At 43.9% G+C, this 17,980-nt stretch overlaps 1 protein-coding gene across 1 annotated transcript in view; it reads right to left on the bottom strand.

The window, feature by feature from the left end:
* LOC124040294 (protein kinase C epsilon type) overlaps positions 1-17,980 on the bottom strand; it is a 176,807-nt gene that overhangs the window by 20,655 nt on the left and 138,172 nt on the right. The window contains exon 11 of the mRNA XM_046357345.1: positions 13,193-13,347. Coding sequence (XP_046213301.1) covers positions 13,193-13,347 — 155 coding nt within the window. The remainder of the gene's footprint in view (positions 1-13,192; positions 13,348-17,980) is intronic.

Here is a 17,980-nt window from a genome sequence, read left to right as displayed (position 1 = left end):
ACTTAGTGTACGTAAACTTCTGACCAACTAGAATTGTGATACAGTGAATTATAAGTGAAATAATCTGTCTGTAAACAATTGTTGGAAGAATTACTTGTGTCATGCACAAAGTAGATGTCCTAACCAACTTGCCAAAATTTTAGTTTGTTAACAAGAAATTTGTGGAGTGGTTAAAAAACTTGTTTTAATGACTCCAACCTAAATGTATGTAAACTTCTGACTTCAACTGTACATATGGTAAATTAACAGGAACTACTGTCACCATTGTCAGGACCTTTACTCATGATTTTGGCAGGCATACAAATGTTATATTACACACACACACACACACACACACACACACACACACACACACACACACACACACACACACACACACACACACACACACACACACACACACACACACACACACACACACACACACACACACACACACACACACACACACACACACACACACACACACACACACACACACACACACACACACACACACACCAATCAGGCTCAATTGAGAGCATTTCCTGTGTTTCATGTTAATCTTGTGGAGTGATTTTTCCATTACGTACACAGCAACCCTCTCTGCTCTGACAGTTAACCTCCCTCCCTCCGTTTCAAATGAGCTCCCCATTCAGCCTGAAAGACACAAACACTCATGCATATGCACACACACATATGCATGTACGTACATGTGCGCGTAGAAACACACACACAGGTTAGTGTTTTTTTGTAATGAAACTTGTTCTGGAGGCAATTCTGCAGAGCGGTTACCAACTGACACAGTCACAAAGCCATTCATCCTAAACTTAACCTGCACCACACTGCTAACCCTAACCTTAAATTATGACCAAAAAGCACATTTTTGTTTTCATACATCTTTACAATGTAGCTCACTTTGAATTTGCAGGGGGAAATCTAAATTGAAATTGCTCAGTTCTGCCTCCAGGACTCAAATGTCAACTTACGCGTGCATACACACAAATTATTCACTAGGACCCATGGACCAGCCCATGATCAATAGTAAGTAATACATTTCCTAGAAGTTCTAAAAAGAGACATAATGAGAATAGCTTTGAACATGAGACACGACCCCTGCTGTGCAGACACTGGTTCAAATACTTAGAAGAACAAACTGCCCTTAATATTTATTTCTATCTGGAAATATTGTTGTCTGCCCACGCTAAAGTACACCACGCTAAACTACACCACGCTAAAGTACACCATGCTAAACTACACCACGCTAAACTACACCACTCTAATGTACACCACGCTAAACTACACCACGCTAAACTACACCACGCTAAAGTACACCATGCTAAACTACACCACTAAACTACACCACGCTAATGTACACCATGCTAAACTACACCACGCTAAAGTACACCACGCTAAACTACACCACGCTAAAGTACACCACGCTAAAGTACACCACGCTAAACTACACCACCCTAAAGTACATCACACTAAACTACACCACGCTAAAGTACACCACGCTAAACTACACCACGCTAAAGTACACCACGCTAAACTACAGCTGAACCATATTAACTAAGTAGTTTTAAGTAGATGCCCGATTCCAATGAGAGTTATCAGAGACCTGGGCATTATAATGTCATGTTATTCTTTCTCCAGATTACTACACCTAAATTCTCGTGCTAACACGCAGATACCAAATGGTGTCCATATAGAGAATATGGGCTATTTTCCTTCAGATAATTATTGAAGTTGGTGCAAAAAGATCCATACTTTTTGTCAGAAAATCACCTATTGATATAGCAATACATGTTGCATGTTCAAGTTCAACATGCTTAAAGATGGAAACAGGGTGGGTGAATGAGGGAGAGGAAGAGGGAGAGAAAGTGGGAGAGAAAGGGAGAGAAAGGCGGAGAGAGGGAGAGCAAGGCAGAGAAAGAGGGAGTGAAAGAGGGAGAGAAAGGGAGAGAAAGGGGGAGAGAGGGAGAGAAAGGGGGAGAGAGGGAGAGCAAGGCAGAGAAAGAGGGAGTGAAAGAGGGAGAGAAAGGGAGAGAAAGGGGGAGAGAGGGAGAGCAAGGCAGAGAAAGAGGGAGTGAAAGAGGGAGAGAAAGGGAGAGAAAGGGGGAGAGAGGGAGAGCAAGGCAGAGAAAGAGGGAGAGAAAACTGGTATACATGAGGACAGTCCGTGGTGTCTGAATAAAGGTCAAACGGAAGTCATGGAGAACAGGCATTACGTGGGACACTTCAATGGTATGGTATCTGGGGTAGCTAGACATGGCTGTTTATTTTGATTGTACTCTATGCATTTCACACGCACACGTAGGTGTTATGTTTGTACGTCTGCATAGCGTGTTTATTGCCAGGTTCATTAGTTTCTAGGTTTATGAGTGTGGATGTGAACTGAGCATGTACAGTACACAATATGTGATTGTATACATGGCTTGGTGGTGTATGATTGCGTGTGTATTGTGCTGTGCTCTGTTGTGAATGCTGCCCATAGAGGCTCCAGTCTCACATAAGCTTGTGCAGAGCGAGGAGGACGGACAGATAGCCTGGTGATAGACTCCTCCCCTCTCCCCTCCCCTCCCGTTCCCGTCTATAGTGGCATACAGGCTTCAACCAGCCGACTGCATGCCAGTCCAGACTCGTCCCACATCACTAACAGATCAAACTGCTACTGTCTCAAACGAAACTTAGCCACTGTTTTCTTTTCTCTCTCTCAGAAGTGGGGGGTGAGAGGGAGTCATGTACCTACTTCCCAGAGTATTCCCAAAAGGGTTGTTTGTACTCTTGGTTGAAAGTGCTCAACAGGTCACAGAGAGGTAAGGCTGAGTCAACTCAGGTTAAGTATGTGGCGTTACGTTAAATGTTGTAGACCTCCCACGCAAAGGTGCGTGCATCACATTTGTCAGTCCTGGCTTTCACTGATTTCATTGATTTGCCAAGTCCGAACAAAGCGAAATCCACTGACAGAATAGCCTTGAGTGGAAATCATAAAGACATCTTCATTGTCATCCTACGCTCAATGACTACTCTCTGGAAGACAAAGCTGATGCTTGCAGAGCTCTACAATATCACATGCTTGATATGTGGATTTCGTTAAAGGTAGACTCAGCGTTATGACGTTGCAACAAGCAGCTCCGCAGATATTGCGATGAGCCCGATGCAAGGCTTTGCTCTCACACAGTCACACAGGGTATCTGTGCATGTGCGCGGATTCGCTTCACGCTGCTACAACGTGGTAGTTACGGCACCAAAACAGCGAAGTTTAGCCTTGTGCGGCAATACATTTAGTTGTTGCGGAAATGTACCCACTACTGCTGTTTATTACTTTGTACATCGCTGAGTGTACCTTTCAAGCTAAAACTTGCTCCCTGACATTATTTTTTTTTTGTAACAGTATTTTTATTGAAATTTCACAATTTTCACCCATATTAAGAGATACAGAGACAAAGCACACAGAACAAAAAGAAAAACAGCCCCCACTTACCCATATCTACGTGCATATATATACACATACATACACACACATACATATACCCATGCATATACACACACCTATGCATACATACACGCACGCACACACCCACCTATACACACCCATACATACGTACACCATTTCTCTTCCCGCTCTGTGCCTCTCTCACCCCATCACCATCATTGCGTCTCTCAATACATACATTTTAAACAAACTTACAAACAGAAATTAAACAAAAAAGCTCAGTTTAAACCAAGAGGTTAGGTTCCACACATGGAACGTACAGTGTAGTTCTGAAATACATAGATCCCCGCCATTCTAAGAGAATCCTTGCAGCATAATAGTTGATACCTCAGGTTCTAGATAATTTAGATAAGGTTCCCATACTTTGTAGAACTGGTCTCCCTGACATTATTAATAAACACTGAAATAAATAGTCATTCAGACAATACGTCGAATCAAAAAGGCACCAAGGAGGCTGGCTATACTCTTCGCTGCTAAAATCACGTAGCCAGAACCCTTTGATTAGGAACAGGGACAATGAGTCCAGACTGTAGTCTCACCCACTTTCCTGTCTTGAACACAAGCTCACTGCACAGCCCAGAGAGAGAGAGAGAGTAAGCAACAGAGATAAGGAGAGAGAGTGAACGACAGAGAGAGACAGAGAGAGAGGGAGAGAGAGCAACAGAGAGAAGGAGAGAGTGAACGACAGAGAGAGACAGAGAGAGAGAGGGAGAAAGAGCAACAGAGAGAAGGAGAGAGAGTGAACGACAGAGAGAGAGAGAGAGAGCCAGAGAGAGAGGGAGAGAGAGCAACAGAGAGAAGGAGAGAGAGTGAACGACAGAGAGAGACAGAGAGAGAGCCAGAGAGAGAGGGAGAGAGCAACAGAGAGGAGAGAGAGCCAGAGAGAGAGCCAGAGAGAGAGCCAGAGAGAGACAGAGAGAGAGCCAGAGAGAGAGGGAGAGAGAGGGAGAGAGAGCAAAAGAAAGAGAGCGACAGGGAGAAATGGAGAGAGAGAAAGAGCACCTTCAACCTACAGTGCATACTGTAGCCAGACTATTATTCTTTTGATTTTACACAATACACAATTCACACTGGCTGGTCACTTCTTAGCCTGGTAACTACCTACACATATTGACAGACGGAATTTCATGACTTTTCCATGATTTTTATACAAATTTCCATTACCAACAATTGGCAGCGTCTATGTATGTACACTCAGTTTGTGGCCAGTTTGTTAGGTACATCTAGTACCGGGTTGGATTCCCCTTGCCTCCAGAATAGCCTGAATTCTTCAGGGAATGGAAACGTTGCTCAATTGGTATCAAGCAACCTAATGTGTGCCCGGAAAATATTCCGCACAACATTACACCACTACCACTGTCACCAGGCAGGATGGGGCCATGGACTCATGCTGCTTACGCCAAATCCTGACTTTGCCATCAGCATGACGCAACAGGAACCGGGATTTGTTGGACCAGACAGTGTTTTTCCAATCCTTAATTGTGTGTTGGTGACCGCCTGCCCAATGGAGCTTCTTCTTGTTTTTATCTGACAGTGGAACCCGGTGTGGACGTCTGCTGCAATAATAGCCCATCCGCTACAAGGAAGCACGAGTTGTGTGTTCCGAGATGCCGTTCTGCACACCACTGTTGTACTGCGCCGTTATTTGCCTGTGTGTGGCCCACTTGTTAACTTGCACGATATGTGCCATTCTCCTTCGACCTTTCATCAACGTGCTGTTCTCGGCCACAGGACTGCTTCTGACGGGATGTTTTTTGTTTGTCGCACCATTCTCGGTAAACCCTAGACACTGTCATCGTGATAAGCCCAGGAGGACATCTGTTTCTGAGATACTGGAACCGGCATGCCTGGTTCCAGCTCTCGACCTTTGTCTCTCCCGAGCCCGTACGGGAGTTGTAGCAATGAGACAAGACAGTAACAATTAACAATTGGATACCACGAGATTGGGGAGAAAAAGGGGGTAAAAAAATAATAATAATAAAAAATACAAATAAAGTCGCTTATGTCACCCGTTTTGCCCGTTCTAACGTTCAATCCAACAGTAACTGAATGCTTCAATGCATGTCTGCCTGCTTTATATAGCTGGCCAAGGCCACGTGACTCACTGCTAGGAGCGAAACATTTTAACTGAACGTGTCAGCCAGACAGCCACTCACAAAGTAAACTACCGATCAATGTCCATGGTGCTGAAATGCGGCTGCATGACTATCAAATCGATGATAGGCTTTCTATGGTGCAATGGCTCAGCTTTGCTTTAGCTAATGGATAAATGTTTATTGGTAGGTCTATTTGGTCGTCATTTTCTCAGGTTAAGCCTAACATTTCACGAAGCTGTACAAGGTGTCGCAATGCTGCCATTTTTAGACTGCTGGCTGGTGGTGATAATGCAATTACTTTTTCAGTAATTCATGTTGGAAATTTAAACACTGCAGATTGTCAAATACCTTTTCCATAAAACAGAATACTAATCAGCTACCAATATATCTTTTAGAATATACATCTGTCCTGTATAGGCTACCTGAACGTGCAAGACTTGAGCCATCCTTGTGCTCTCTCCCAGCCCCAGATAGAAAGTTGTTGTGTGTAAAAACAGTCTATTAATGCCAAATAATACAGTCAGTCCACCCTCAAAACACTAGTTTACTAGGGATTGTTTCATTATGCAGTGTACTATCTATAGCTATATACTGTATTTAGCTGCTATTTACACTACCGGTCAAAAGTTTTAGTACACCTACTAATTCAAGGGTTTTTCTTAATTTTTTACTCTTTTATACATTTTAGAATAATAGTGAAGACATCAAAAATATGAAATAACACATATAGAATCATGAAGTAACCAAAAAAGTGTTACACAAATCAAAATATATTTATATTTGAGATTCTTCAAATAGCCACCCTTTGCCTTGAAGGACACATGCTGAGCACTTGTTGGCTGCTTTTCCTTCACTCTGCGGTTGGACTCATCCCAAAACATCTCAATTTGGTTGAGGTCAGGGGATTGTGGTGCAGCACTCCATCACTCTCCTTCTTGATAAAATAGCCCTTACACAGCTTGGAGGTGTGTTGGGTCATTGTCATGTTGAAAAACAAATGATAGTCCCACTAAGCCCAAACAAGATGGAATGGCGTATCGCTGCAGAATGCTGTGGTAGCCATGCTGGTTAAGTGTGCTTTGAATTCTAAATAAATCATCAGAAAAGCACCCCTACACCATAACACCTCCTCCTCCATGCTTCACGGTGGGAAATACAAATGCGGAGATAATCCTGTAATGGTTTTCCTCCTCTTCGTCTGAAGAGGAGAGGCGAGAAGGATCGGAGGACCAATATGTGGTGTAATAAGTGTCCATGGTTGTTTATTAAAACACATAAACTGAACACTTCAATTTATAAAAACAACAAATGTGAAAACCGAAAACAGTACCGTGTGGTGTAAAACATAGACACGGAAACAATCACCCACAAAAACCCACAAAAACACAACCAGGCTACCTAAGTATGATTCCCAATCAGAGACAAATAACGACACCTGCCTCTGATTGAGAACCATACGAGGCCGAACATAGAAAAACAACCTAGACACACAAAACATAGAATGCCCACCCAGCTCAAGTCCTGACCAACACTAAAACAAGGAAAACACAAAAGAACTATGGTCAGAACGTGACGAATCCGTTCACCTACTCTGCGTCTCACACAGTGGTTTGAATCAAAAATCTCCCATTTGGACTCCAGGCCAAAGGACAAATTTCCACCAGTCTAATGTCCATTGCTCATGTTTCTTGGGCCAAGCAAGTCTCTTATTCTTATTGGTGTCCTTTAGTAGGGGTTCCTTTGCAGCAATTCGACCATACGTAGAATGTATGCACACATGACTGTAAGTCGCTTTGGATAAAAGCGTCTGCTAAATGGCATATATTATTATTATTATATTATGAAGGTCTGACTCACAGTCTCCTCCACAGTGTCTGTTATTTGAACTCTGTGAAGCATGTTTTTTGGCTGCAATTTCTGAGGCTGGTAACTCAAATAAACCGTATCCTCTGCAGCAGAGGTAACTCTGGGTCTTCCATTCTTGTGGTGGTTGTCATGAGAGTCAGTTTCATCATAGCGCTTGATGGTTTTTGCGACTGCACTCAAATTTCTTGAAATGTTCCGTATTGACTGACCTTCATGTCTTAAAGTAATAATGGACTGTCGTTTCTCTTTGCTTATTTGAGCTGTTATTGCCATAATATGAACTTGGTCTTTTCCCAAATAGGGCTATCTTCTGTATACCGCCCTACTTTGTCACAACACTACTGATTGGCTCAAACGCATTGAGAAGAAATACATTCCACAAATGAACTTTTAAGAAGGCACACCTGTTAATTGAAATGCATTCCAGGTGACTACCTCATGAAGCTGGTTGAGAGAATGCCAAGAGTGTGCAAAGCTGTCATCAAGGCAAAGGGTGGCTATTTGAAAAATGTCAAATCTAAAATATATTTTGATTTGTTTAACACTTTTTTGGTTACTACATAATTCCACAAGTTTATTTCATCCATATGTGTTATACAATGTGGAAAATAGTACAAATAAATAAAAAGCCTTGAATAAGTAGGTGTTCTAAAACTTTTGACCAGTAGTGAAGGTCCTATTTATAAACTTTTAAAAATAAAAATTACACATCAAATAGACTTACAGTGAGGAAAAATGTAGTCGGATTGATGATAAATTCAGCCATTATTTATTGTTGAACTCAGCGGGTTTTGTCTGGCTAATAGCCTACACATATAGGCTGCAATATTCAAGGTAAATTCAATTAAGCCTAAATCAAATTAAATCCAACATGAGAGGCTCCCCTGGCCTGTAGGTCCAGGTTGTGGTCCCGACAGTTTTCTATAGTGAGTGTTGCCAACCCAGGCAGTCTGTCCTAAGACATTGTGCATTATATGTCCATTGCGCTGCACACAATTTAAACTTAGTCTTGAATGATGAATGCCAAGATCTTCCAGAGATAAGGGGCAGTTAATACTGCAACCACACAACTCAAACGCCGGTTCACCAATATGAATCAAAATCAAAAACGGCTTTATTTGCTCAAGCTCTCCAGAACTGTTGTCCGCTAAATATGATAAACTGTTTGCATCTGCTCATTTATTAGCTGTCCAGTATCTGACCTGTCTTCAGAGCTTCCTATAGGAAATGAAGGAGAATGAGAGGCTCAATTAAAGATGTTGCAGAACTGCTGTATTTGAATCACCACTCCCTTCTGCCCAGTTTCCCTGATGTTGCTATGGTAACTAAGCTGTTTTTAGCATCCCTGTAACTGTCTCTTCTGCGAAGAGATGGTTTTCTAAACTAAAACTTATCAAGAACTACCTAAGACACTTTAGGTTCTTGGTCTGATATGCACTTTTGAACATCTGAGTAACCTCCACTCATTGCACTGGCACCGTCGTAGTCTTGACCACGGCATTTGTTTGCCGATATTCCCCTTGTAAAAACCAGCTCAATTTTTGATTTTCCAAGACTTGGGGCACTTTTTCAGACACATTCCTGAAGCCCAAGAAACAAACAACTTGCTTCCTAGTACATATGGAAATGAAAAATGACTTTTTAAGGGTTACTGTCAAGATTATTTATTACATAAAAAATGTTTAGGCATCGAAGACTGGCGCATGGGCCCCCAGAGCTTGTGCCCCCCCCCCCCCCCCCCCACCTTGTGGGGGCTGCGGAGAGTGTCCGGTATGCCAGTGCATGGGGTCAACCCTCAGTCTGGAGAGCTACTGGGTGTGCAGACTTTTCATCAAGCCCTGCTCAAACACATCAGAGACAGCTTATTAAGGTCCGGTTAAGCAGCTCATTGTAAAATGTGGTTTGTTAGAGGGGGACTGGAATAACGGCCTGCACACCCACTGGCTCTCCTGGAAAATGATTGACCAGCCTTGATGTATAAACAATGCAACATTACAACCAAATACGTTTCATGCCTTTGTAACAGTATAACTTTAGACCGTCCCCTCGCCCATACCCGGGCGCGAACCAGGGACCCTCTGCACACATCAACAACAGTCACCCCTTGAAGCATCGTTACCCATCGCTCCACAAAAGCCACAACCCTTGCAGAGCAAGGGGAACTACTACTTCAAGGTCTCAGAGCAAGTGACGTCACCGATTGAAACGCTATTTAGTGCGCACCACCGCTAACTAAGCTAGCCGTTTCATGGCGAAGTGAATTGTTCATTTTGTCAAAAAAAATTGTCTAAATTAATCATATGAATCGTTCAAGAAAGTGAATCAACTTTGTATGGCCTTATTTGCTAGTGTCAGTGGAAAGCTTTTCGGGAAATGACTAGCAGACTAAACTCGACTTGAGTTGAGTCCGCTAGGACATGACAAAAATATAAATACATGCTAACAATAGCTAAACAGTTATCTAGAGTACAAGGTATGTTTTGAATTGGCTACCAAGTATGTTTTGAATTGGCTAGTCTGTTCTCTATCATATTTTAAAGGCTACTTGTCTCTCTCTCCTTGAGCAATGCCCCACTCGTCTCACACTCACAGGTGATGTGCGCTAACACCCTTCTGTGCCTTTCCAACCCTGGCTGATATGTTGATTTTTATTTAATTGATCAAATATATATTTTAAATTGTTGTTAACTCTAAGAGGATACTAAATCATGACCCCTGGAGTTACAGACTAAACAGAAGACTGTAGATTGCCCTCTGAGTGCTAATTGTCTGAATCAGAGAGGGCCAGTATACTGACAAATACCTAGTGACTGGGCGAGTAAGTGAGTGAGTTACTGAGTGAGTTTGTTAGTTAGTGAGTGGGTGAGTGAGTGAGTAAGTGAGTGAGAGAGTGGGTGAGTGAGTGAGTGAGTTTGTTAGTGAGTGAGTGAGTGAGTGAGTGAGTGAGTGAGTGAGTGAGTGAGTGGGTGAGTGAGTGGGGGGGTGACTATATTTTCCTCTGTATTCCATTTTAGCCTGGCTGTTTCCTTTAGAATGACTAAGTCCAGGAAGAGAGGTGTTGACGAAGCCTTAATTCAATACAGAATTAAGCTTTAAATGGGACTTTTCCTGTTAGGAGGTCATGGTGGTGGAGGTGAAAACAGACTGGGTGGGTTTCAAACTCCCAACTCCCAACCACGGGTGGTTGAAGGGTCCTCAGGTCAAGATGGGCACCAAGAACACTGGGCACAGAAACTCCTAGAAAGCCCATGTACTGTAGGTGGTGGCTGTTTAGAGTTGGGTCTACTCAAAGCGTTGGAGACTGATAGCTACCAGAAGAGAACTACTGACCACAGGGGCAACATAGTTGATAGCTGCCAGAAGAGAACTACTGTCCACAGGGGAAACATAGTTGATAGCTACCAGAAGAGAACTACTGTCTACAGGGGAAACATAGTTGATAGCTGCCAGAAGAGAACTACTGACCACAGGGGCAACATAGTTGATAGCTGCCAGAAGAGAACTACTGTCTACAGGGGAAACATAGTTGATAGCTGCCAGAAGAGAACTACTGTCTACAGGGGAAACATAGTTGATAGCTACCAGAAGAGAACTACTGTCTACAGGGGAAACATAGTTGATAGCTGCCAGAAGAGAACTACTGTCCACAGGGGCAACATAGATTATAGCTGTCAGAAGAGAACTACTGTCCACAGGGGCAACATAGTTGATAGCTACCAGAAGAGAACTACTGTTTACAGGGGAAACATAGTTGATAGCTACCAGAAGAGAACTACTGTCCACAGGGGAAACATAGTTGATAGCTACCAGAAGAGAACTACTGTCCACAGGGGCAACATAGTTGATAGCTACCAGAAGAGAACTACTGTCCACAGGGGAAACATAGTTGATAGCTACCAGAAGAGAACTACTGTCCACAGGGGAAACATAGTTGATAGCTACCAGAAGAGAACTACTGTCCACAGGGGCAACATAGTTGATAGCTGCCAGAAGAGAACTACTGTCCACAGGGGCAACATGGTTGATAGCTACCAGAATAGAACTACTGTCCACAGGGGCAACATAGATTATAGCTGCCAGAAGAGAACTACTGTCTACAGGGGAAACATAGTTGATAGCTGCCAGAAGAGAACTACTGTCTACAGGGGCAACATAGTTGATAGCTACCAGAAGAGAACTACTGTCTACAGGGGCAACATAGTTGATAGCTACCAGAAGAGAACTACTGTCTACAGGGGAAACATAGTTGATAGCTGCCAGAAGAGAACTACTGTCCACAGGGGCAACATAGTTGACAGCTGCCAGAAGAGAACTACTGTCTACAGGGGAAACATAGTTGATAGCTGCCAGAAGAGAACTACTGTCCACAGGGGCAACATAGTTGTGCAGCCCAGAGGGAGTCTGGGTTTGTGTGTGGTAAACGACAGTGAGATGAGAGGATAAACAGAGCGCCAGAAACAGGATAAATCAGCACTGGCAGTAAACAACCTGGTATAAACACAGGCTTCATGGCCCCGAACAACACACAACACAACATAAACCCGTTAGAACTTTGACCCAGTTCAGTTGAAAGTTCAGTCTGCTTTGGACTCCCTAAGTCCTGTATCAAGCATCTCAGAGAAGTGTCGGTTTATGATCAGTTCTACATTTAAGATCCCAATGAATAAGATTTCAAGGACGAGGGGATCTGATGTTAGATCAGTAGTCCTACTCTGAGATGATTGATACATAAGGCCCCTGATCCAAAGTCAGATTCTCTTCACTCAAAGTTAGCGTGAGACCGAAATCTGGACTGTACATCTTTATTATTATTTGGGAGGGAAAGTGGGAATAAATTTGGATTGAATCTACTGTCTTGTTACAATGATGTTATGATTTGTCATGGTGATGCATTCTGATAGTCTGTCTGTGTTGTTATTGGTTGACAATGATGCTGTGACTGTCACCGGTAGAAAATAGTTACTTCTGGGAAGGATGTTGATTGGCAGAGGAGAGAGTGAGGTAGTGTTGGCCCAGTCTTACCACAGATATTCTCCCCCCCCCCACAGTCCTTGGGTTAGGGACATACTGGGCTACTGTACCTGGATTTCAGCCCATAACAGAATAGTCATCATTGAACAATTACTGTATTAGTGAGGCAAATGAGTCAAGTTGAGTTCAACTGGGTTGAATATAATTTGACATAATAGAATTCGGGTAACATTGGAATTGGAATGTTGAAATAACAGGATAGCGTTATGGTATACTGTAGGTCTATCATTATAAGCCTGGCCCCAGATCAGTCTGTCATGTTTGGCAAAACAATTACAATAAAGGGAGCAAAAAAATCATAAACTGATCTGTAACTAGACGAGGGTAGCAAAATGTGTGTTTTTATTTTATTTAAACTTTATTTAATTAGGCAAGTCAGTTTTAAGAAGAAATTATTATTTACAATGACAGCCTACCGGGGAACAGTGGGTTAACTGCAAAATTCCAGTAACTTTCTGAAAATCCCCAGGGGTTTTCCAGAATTCCAGGATGTTAACAAAATGTTGCAACCCTTAACCAGGCTAGTATGACATGGTGACGTGTAGAGCCTTAGAGTCGGGTTAAGTCTTTCTGTATACAATGTTATTAGGTGCTACCACTAACAGTGTGTGTATATGTGTGTGCATGTGTGTGTGTATAGGGGTGTGTATGTGTGTATATGTGTTTGTGTGTATGTGAGCATGCATGCGTACGTGCCTGTGTGTATTTGGGTGTGTGTTACCTGTAGATTACTCCATGTTGGTGAAGGAACATGAGGGCAGACGTGACCTCGGCGGCATAGAAGCGAGAGCGCGCCTCGTCAAACTTCCTGGAACGCTGGATCTGGAACATAAGGTCTCCTCCGTTCACGTACTCCATCACAAAGAACAGACGGTCCTGGAGAAGGAGGGAGAGGAGGAGAGACAGAGAGAAAGACAGTAAGACAAGAAGAAGGGTTACATCTTTTTCACCCATGATTAAAACAACCACTACAAAGACCAGATAATAGTTTTACTATGTGTCGCAAAGAATAAAGAGTTAATGATCAGATCGCATTGTGGAAGTAGACTGTTACAAATATCATGTAGCTAGTCAATTCAGCTCAATAAAGATTGAACTGTAGTTCGACAGTGTGACCCTCTGAGTAGAACCAGTATTGCCGATCTGCATTAGAGTATATTAAGCAAAACTTAACCCTGCATTAAACCCTCCACACTTCCACCTTTACAAATAACTGTGATCCTTATGGTCAGCAATCAATACCTGCCTCTAAGGCTAAGCCCCCCAGCCATCCCCACCCGACCCACAGCCCCTATTCTCCAGGCACAGAGAGCTGTCTCTCTGGGAACAACGGTTTCTCCAGGCACAGAGAGCTGTCTCTCTGGGAACAACGGTCCCCTTCCTGAATTCCAGCTCCCCATATAGGAAATCAGATTGAGGAGGGCGGGTGGTGGGTATATAAAAAGCCCTCTATATAAGAAAGGAGTGGCCCCATCCGAACCATTGTTTAACGCCACATGGGTCACGAAGCTATAAGAACCAATGACACATATTCCATCATTCCTATTACAATGGTGCTTAACCCAGCAATCGAGAAAAATATCTTCATTAGATACTCGTCTTCCACTACTGGGAATTTACAGATGGTCCTAGGTAGTATTAAGGCATAAGGAGGATTTCTCCAAATGTTGACACCCCACCTACAGACCTGTATTACTGACACCCCACCTACAGTACTGTATTACTGACACCCCACCTACAGTACTGTATTACTGACACCCTACCTACAGTACTGTATTACTGACACCCCACCTACAGTACTGTATTACTGACACCCCACCTACAGTACTGTATTACTGACACTACCTACAGTACTGTATTACTGACACTCCACCTACAGACCTGTATTACTGACACCCCACCTACAGTACTGTATTACTGACACCCCACCTACAGTACTGTATTACTGACACCCCACCTACAGTACTGTATTACTGACACCCCACCTACAGTTCTGTATTACTGACACCCCACCTACAGTTCTGTATTACTGACACCCCACATACAGTACTGTATTACTGACACAACACCTACAGTACTGTATTACTGACACCCTACCTACAGTACTGTAGTACTGCACTCTGTGTAGGAGCAGGTCTAGTACTTGCTGATTGAGGAGTCTCAGTCTGGTTATTTACTGAAGGTCATTAAAGGTAATATAATATGTATATATGAGCATGGATTATAGTATAGGATATGATGAGCTGGTTCTCAAACTTCAGCCCTTTCATACATCAGCATTTGTCACACAGTGTTTGAGAGACACGCCCAAAACCCTAAAGAGCAAGCAATGCAAATGGTACACTACCCTCTCACACTGCTAGGGGAATGGTAGGCTACCCTCTCAAACTGCTAGGGGAATGGTAGGCTACCCTCTCACACCGCTAGGGGAATGGTAGGCTACCCTCTCACACCGCTAGGGGAATGGTAGGCTACCCTCTCAAACTGCTAGGGGAATGGTAGGCTACCCTCTCACACCGCTAGGGGAATGGTAGGCTATCCTCTCACACTGCTAGGGGAATGGTAGACTACCCTCTCAAACTGCTAGGGGAATGGTAGACTACCCTCTCAAACTGCTAGGGGAATGGTAGTCTACCCTCTCACACTGCTAGGGGAATGGTAGACTACCCTCTCAAACTGCTAGGGGAATGGTAGACTATCCTCTCACACTGCTAGGGCAATGGTAGACTACCCTCTCACACTGCTAGGGCAATGGTAGACTACCCTCTCACACTGTTAGGGCAATGGTAGACTACCCTCTCACACTGTTAGGGCAATGGTAGACTACCCTCTCACACTGTTAGGGCAATGGTAGACTGCCCTCTCACACTGCTAGGGGAATGGTAGACTACCCTCTCAAACTGCTAGGGGAATGGTAGGCTACCCTCTCACACTGCTAGGGGAATGGTAGACTACCCTCTCAAACTGCTAGGGGAATGGTAGACTACCCTCTCAAACTGCTAGGGGAATGGTAGTCTACCCTCTCACACTGCTAGGGGAATGGTAGACTACCCTCTCAAACTGCTAGGGGAATGGTAGACTATCCTCTCACACTGCTAGGGCAATGGTAGACTACCCTCTCACACTGCTAGGGCAATGGTAGACTACCCTCTCACACTGTTAGGGCAATGGTAGACTACCCTCTCACACTGCTAGGGCAATGGTAGACTACCCTCTCACACTGTTAGGGCAATGGTAGCAATAGGGCAATGGTAGACTACCCTCTCACACTGCTAGGGCAATGGTAGACTACCCTCTCACTGTTAGGGCAATGGTAGACTATCCTCTCACACTGTTAGGGCAATGGTAGACTACCCTACCCTCTCACACTGTTAGGGCAATGGTAGTCACACTGTTAGGGCAATGGTAGACTACCCTCTCACACTGTTAGGGCAATGGTAGACTACCCTCTCACACTGTTAGGGCAATGGTAGACTACCCTCTCACACTGTTAGGGCAATGGTAGACTACCCTCTCACACTGTTAGGGCAATGGTAGACTACCCTCTCACACTGTTAGGGCAATGGTAGACTACCCTCTCACACTGTTAGGGCAATGGTAGACTACCCTCTCACACTGTTAGGGCAATGGTAGACTACCCTCTCAACTGTTAGGGCAATGGTAGACTACCCTCTCACACTGTTAGGGCAATGGTAGACTACCCTCTCACACTGTTAGGGCAATGGTAGACTACCCTCTCACACTGTTAGGGCAATGGTAGACTACCCTCTCACACTGTTAGGGCAATGGTAGACTACCCTCTCACACTGTTAGGGCAATGGTAGACTACCCTCTCACACTGTTAGGGCAATGGTAGACTACCCTCTCACACTGTTAGGGCAATGGTAGACTACCCTCTCACACTGTTAGGGCAATGGTAGACTACCCTCTCACACTGTTAGGGCAATGGTAGACTACCCTCTCACACTGTTAGGGCAATGGTAGACTACCCTCTCACACTGTTAGGGCAATGGTAGACTGCCCTCTCACACTGCTAGGGGAATGGTAGACTGCCCTCTCACACTGCTAGGGGAATGGTAGGCTACCCTCTCACACTGCTAGGGGAATGGTAGACTGCCCTCTCACACTGCTAGGGGAATGGTAGACTACCCTCTCACACTGCTAGGGGAATGGTAGGCTACCCTCTCACACTGCTAGGGGAATGGTAGACTGCCCTCTCACACTGCTAGGGGAATGGTAGGCTACCCTCTCACACTGCTAGGGCAATGGTAGACTACCCTCTCACACTGCTAGGGGAATGGTAGACTGCCCTCTCACACTGCTAGGGGAATGGTAGACTACCCTCTCAAACTGCTAGGGGAATGGTAGACTGCCTTCACTTGGTTGTTAATACTACATTCAGTAGGAGATGAGGAGAAGACTACATGTGGTAAAGCATTGTTACAGTGTAAACTGCTTATGGGTGCTGCACTATAGCTGTCCTCTGCTCGTCTCCAACCTAATGTGTGTATGTGTGTGTTCATCGGAGTGTTGGATAGAGCAGAAGACAAATTTCTGTGTCCTATTCTCCTTCTAGTAAATGCTGTGCTGCAAACGTATGTTCTGTCCAGTAAATGAGTGTTCTTTTTTTTCAGGACATTGAGAAATTTAGCAATTTAGTTGACTCGTGGTGCTTTCAGTATTTTATCAAAGCTATAAAAACTCTCTGAACAGTTATTCTAACAATTTTTCTCAGCTGAAGCCTTACATTTCCAGCAGTCCACCTCAGCATTTTTTCACATTCTGAAAGCTCATTTAAACAGGATGCTGAAATAGTTTGTTTAAATGTGTCCGAGTCAGACCAAGTCCCACCCAATCAAATGTGAATAAACATTTCCTTCTTCTAATTAAAAAAGGTACAGATACTGGCTTCCCAGCGCCGACACAGAGAAAAGCCCCGATGGCCAGATTACCGCCAAGACCCAAAACAATCTGTGTGTGTGTGTGTGTGTGTGTGTGTGTGTGTGTGTGTGTGTGTGTGTGTGTGTGTGTGTGTGTGTGTGTGTGTGTGTGTGTGTGTGTGTGTGTGTGTGTGTGTGTGTGTGTGTGTGTGTGTGTGTGTGTGTGTGTGTGTGTGTGTGTGTGTGTGTGAGGGGGGGGGGGTGTATTGAACAACCCAATCATGATTTCCTTCAGCTCTATTCACAGGATATGTTCATAACATTTACAAAGGGAAGGTACATGTTGAGGTTGGTCTGGGCATCAATGGTTTCATTTCATAGCATGTTCTGACAAGCAGTTTCTCAAGACATGAACATTAATATACCCATCAGTATAGTACAGCAAAAAAAGAGAGTCAGATTGAACTTTCATTTCTTTGAGAATTGGTGTTCAATTATTTTGCACCACAGTTTAAGTAATTACAGTAGGAGATTACCACACAGTTCTTTCCCATTAAAAACTAGGCAGCTTTGTGACGCTGATAGCAGCAGGAAATCATTATAATTTCGGTACAGAGCGTATTGTGTGT

This window comes from Oncorhynchus gorbuscha, linkage group LG07 (genome assembly GCF_021184085.1).
Source record: "Oncorhynchus gorbuscha isolate QuinsamMale2020 ecotype Even-year linkage group LG07, OgorEven_v1.0, whole genome shotgun sequence".
NCBI classification, from domain to species: Eukaryota; Metazoa; Chordata; class Actinopteri; order Salmoniformes; family Salmonidae; genus Oncorhynchus; species Oncorhynchus gorbuscha.
The sequence above is the reverse complement of the archived record's forward strand: the minus strand, read 5'-3'. Positions and strand labels throughout refer to the sequence as shown.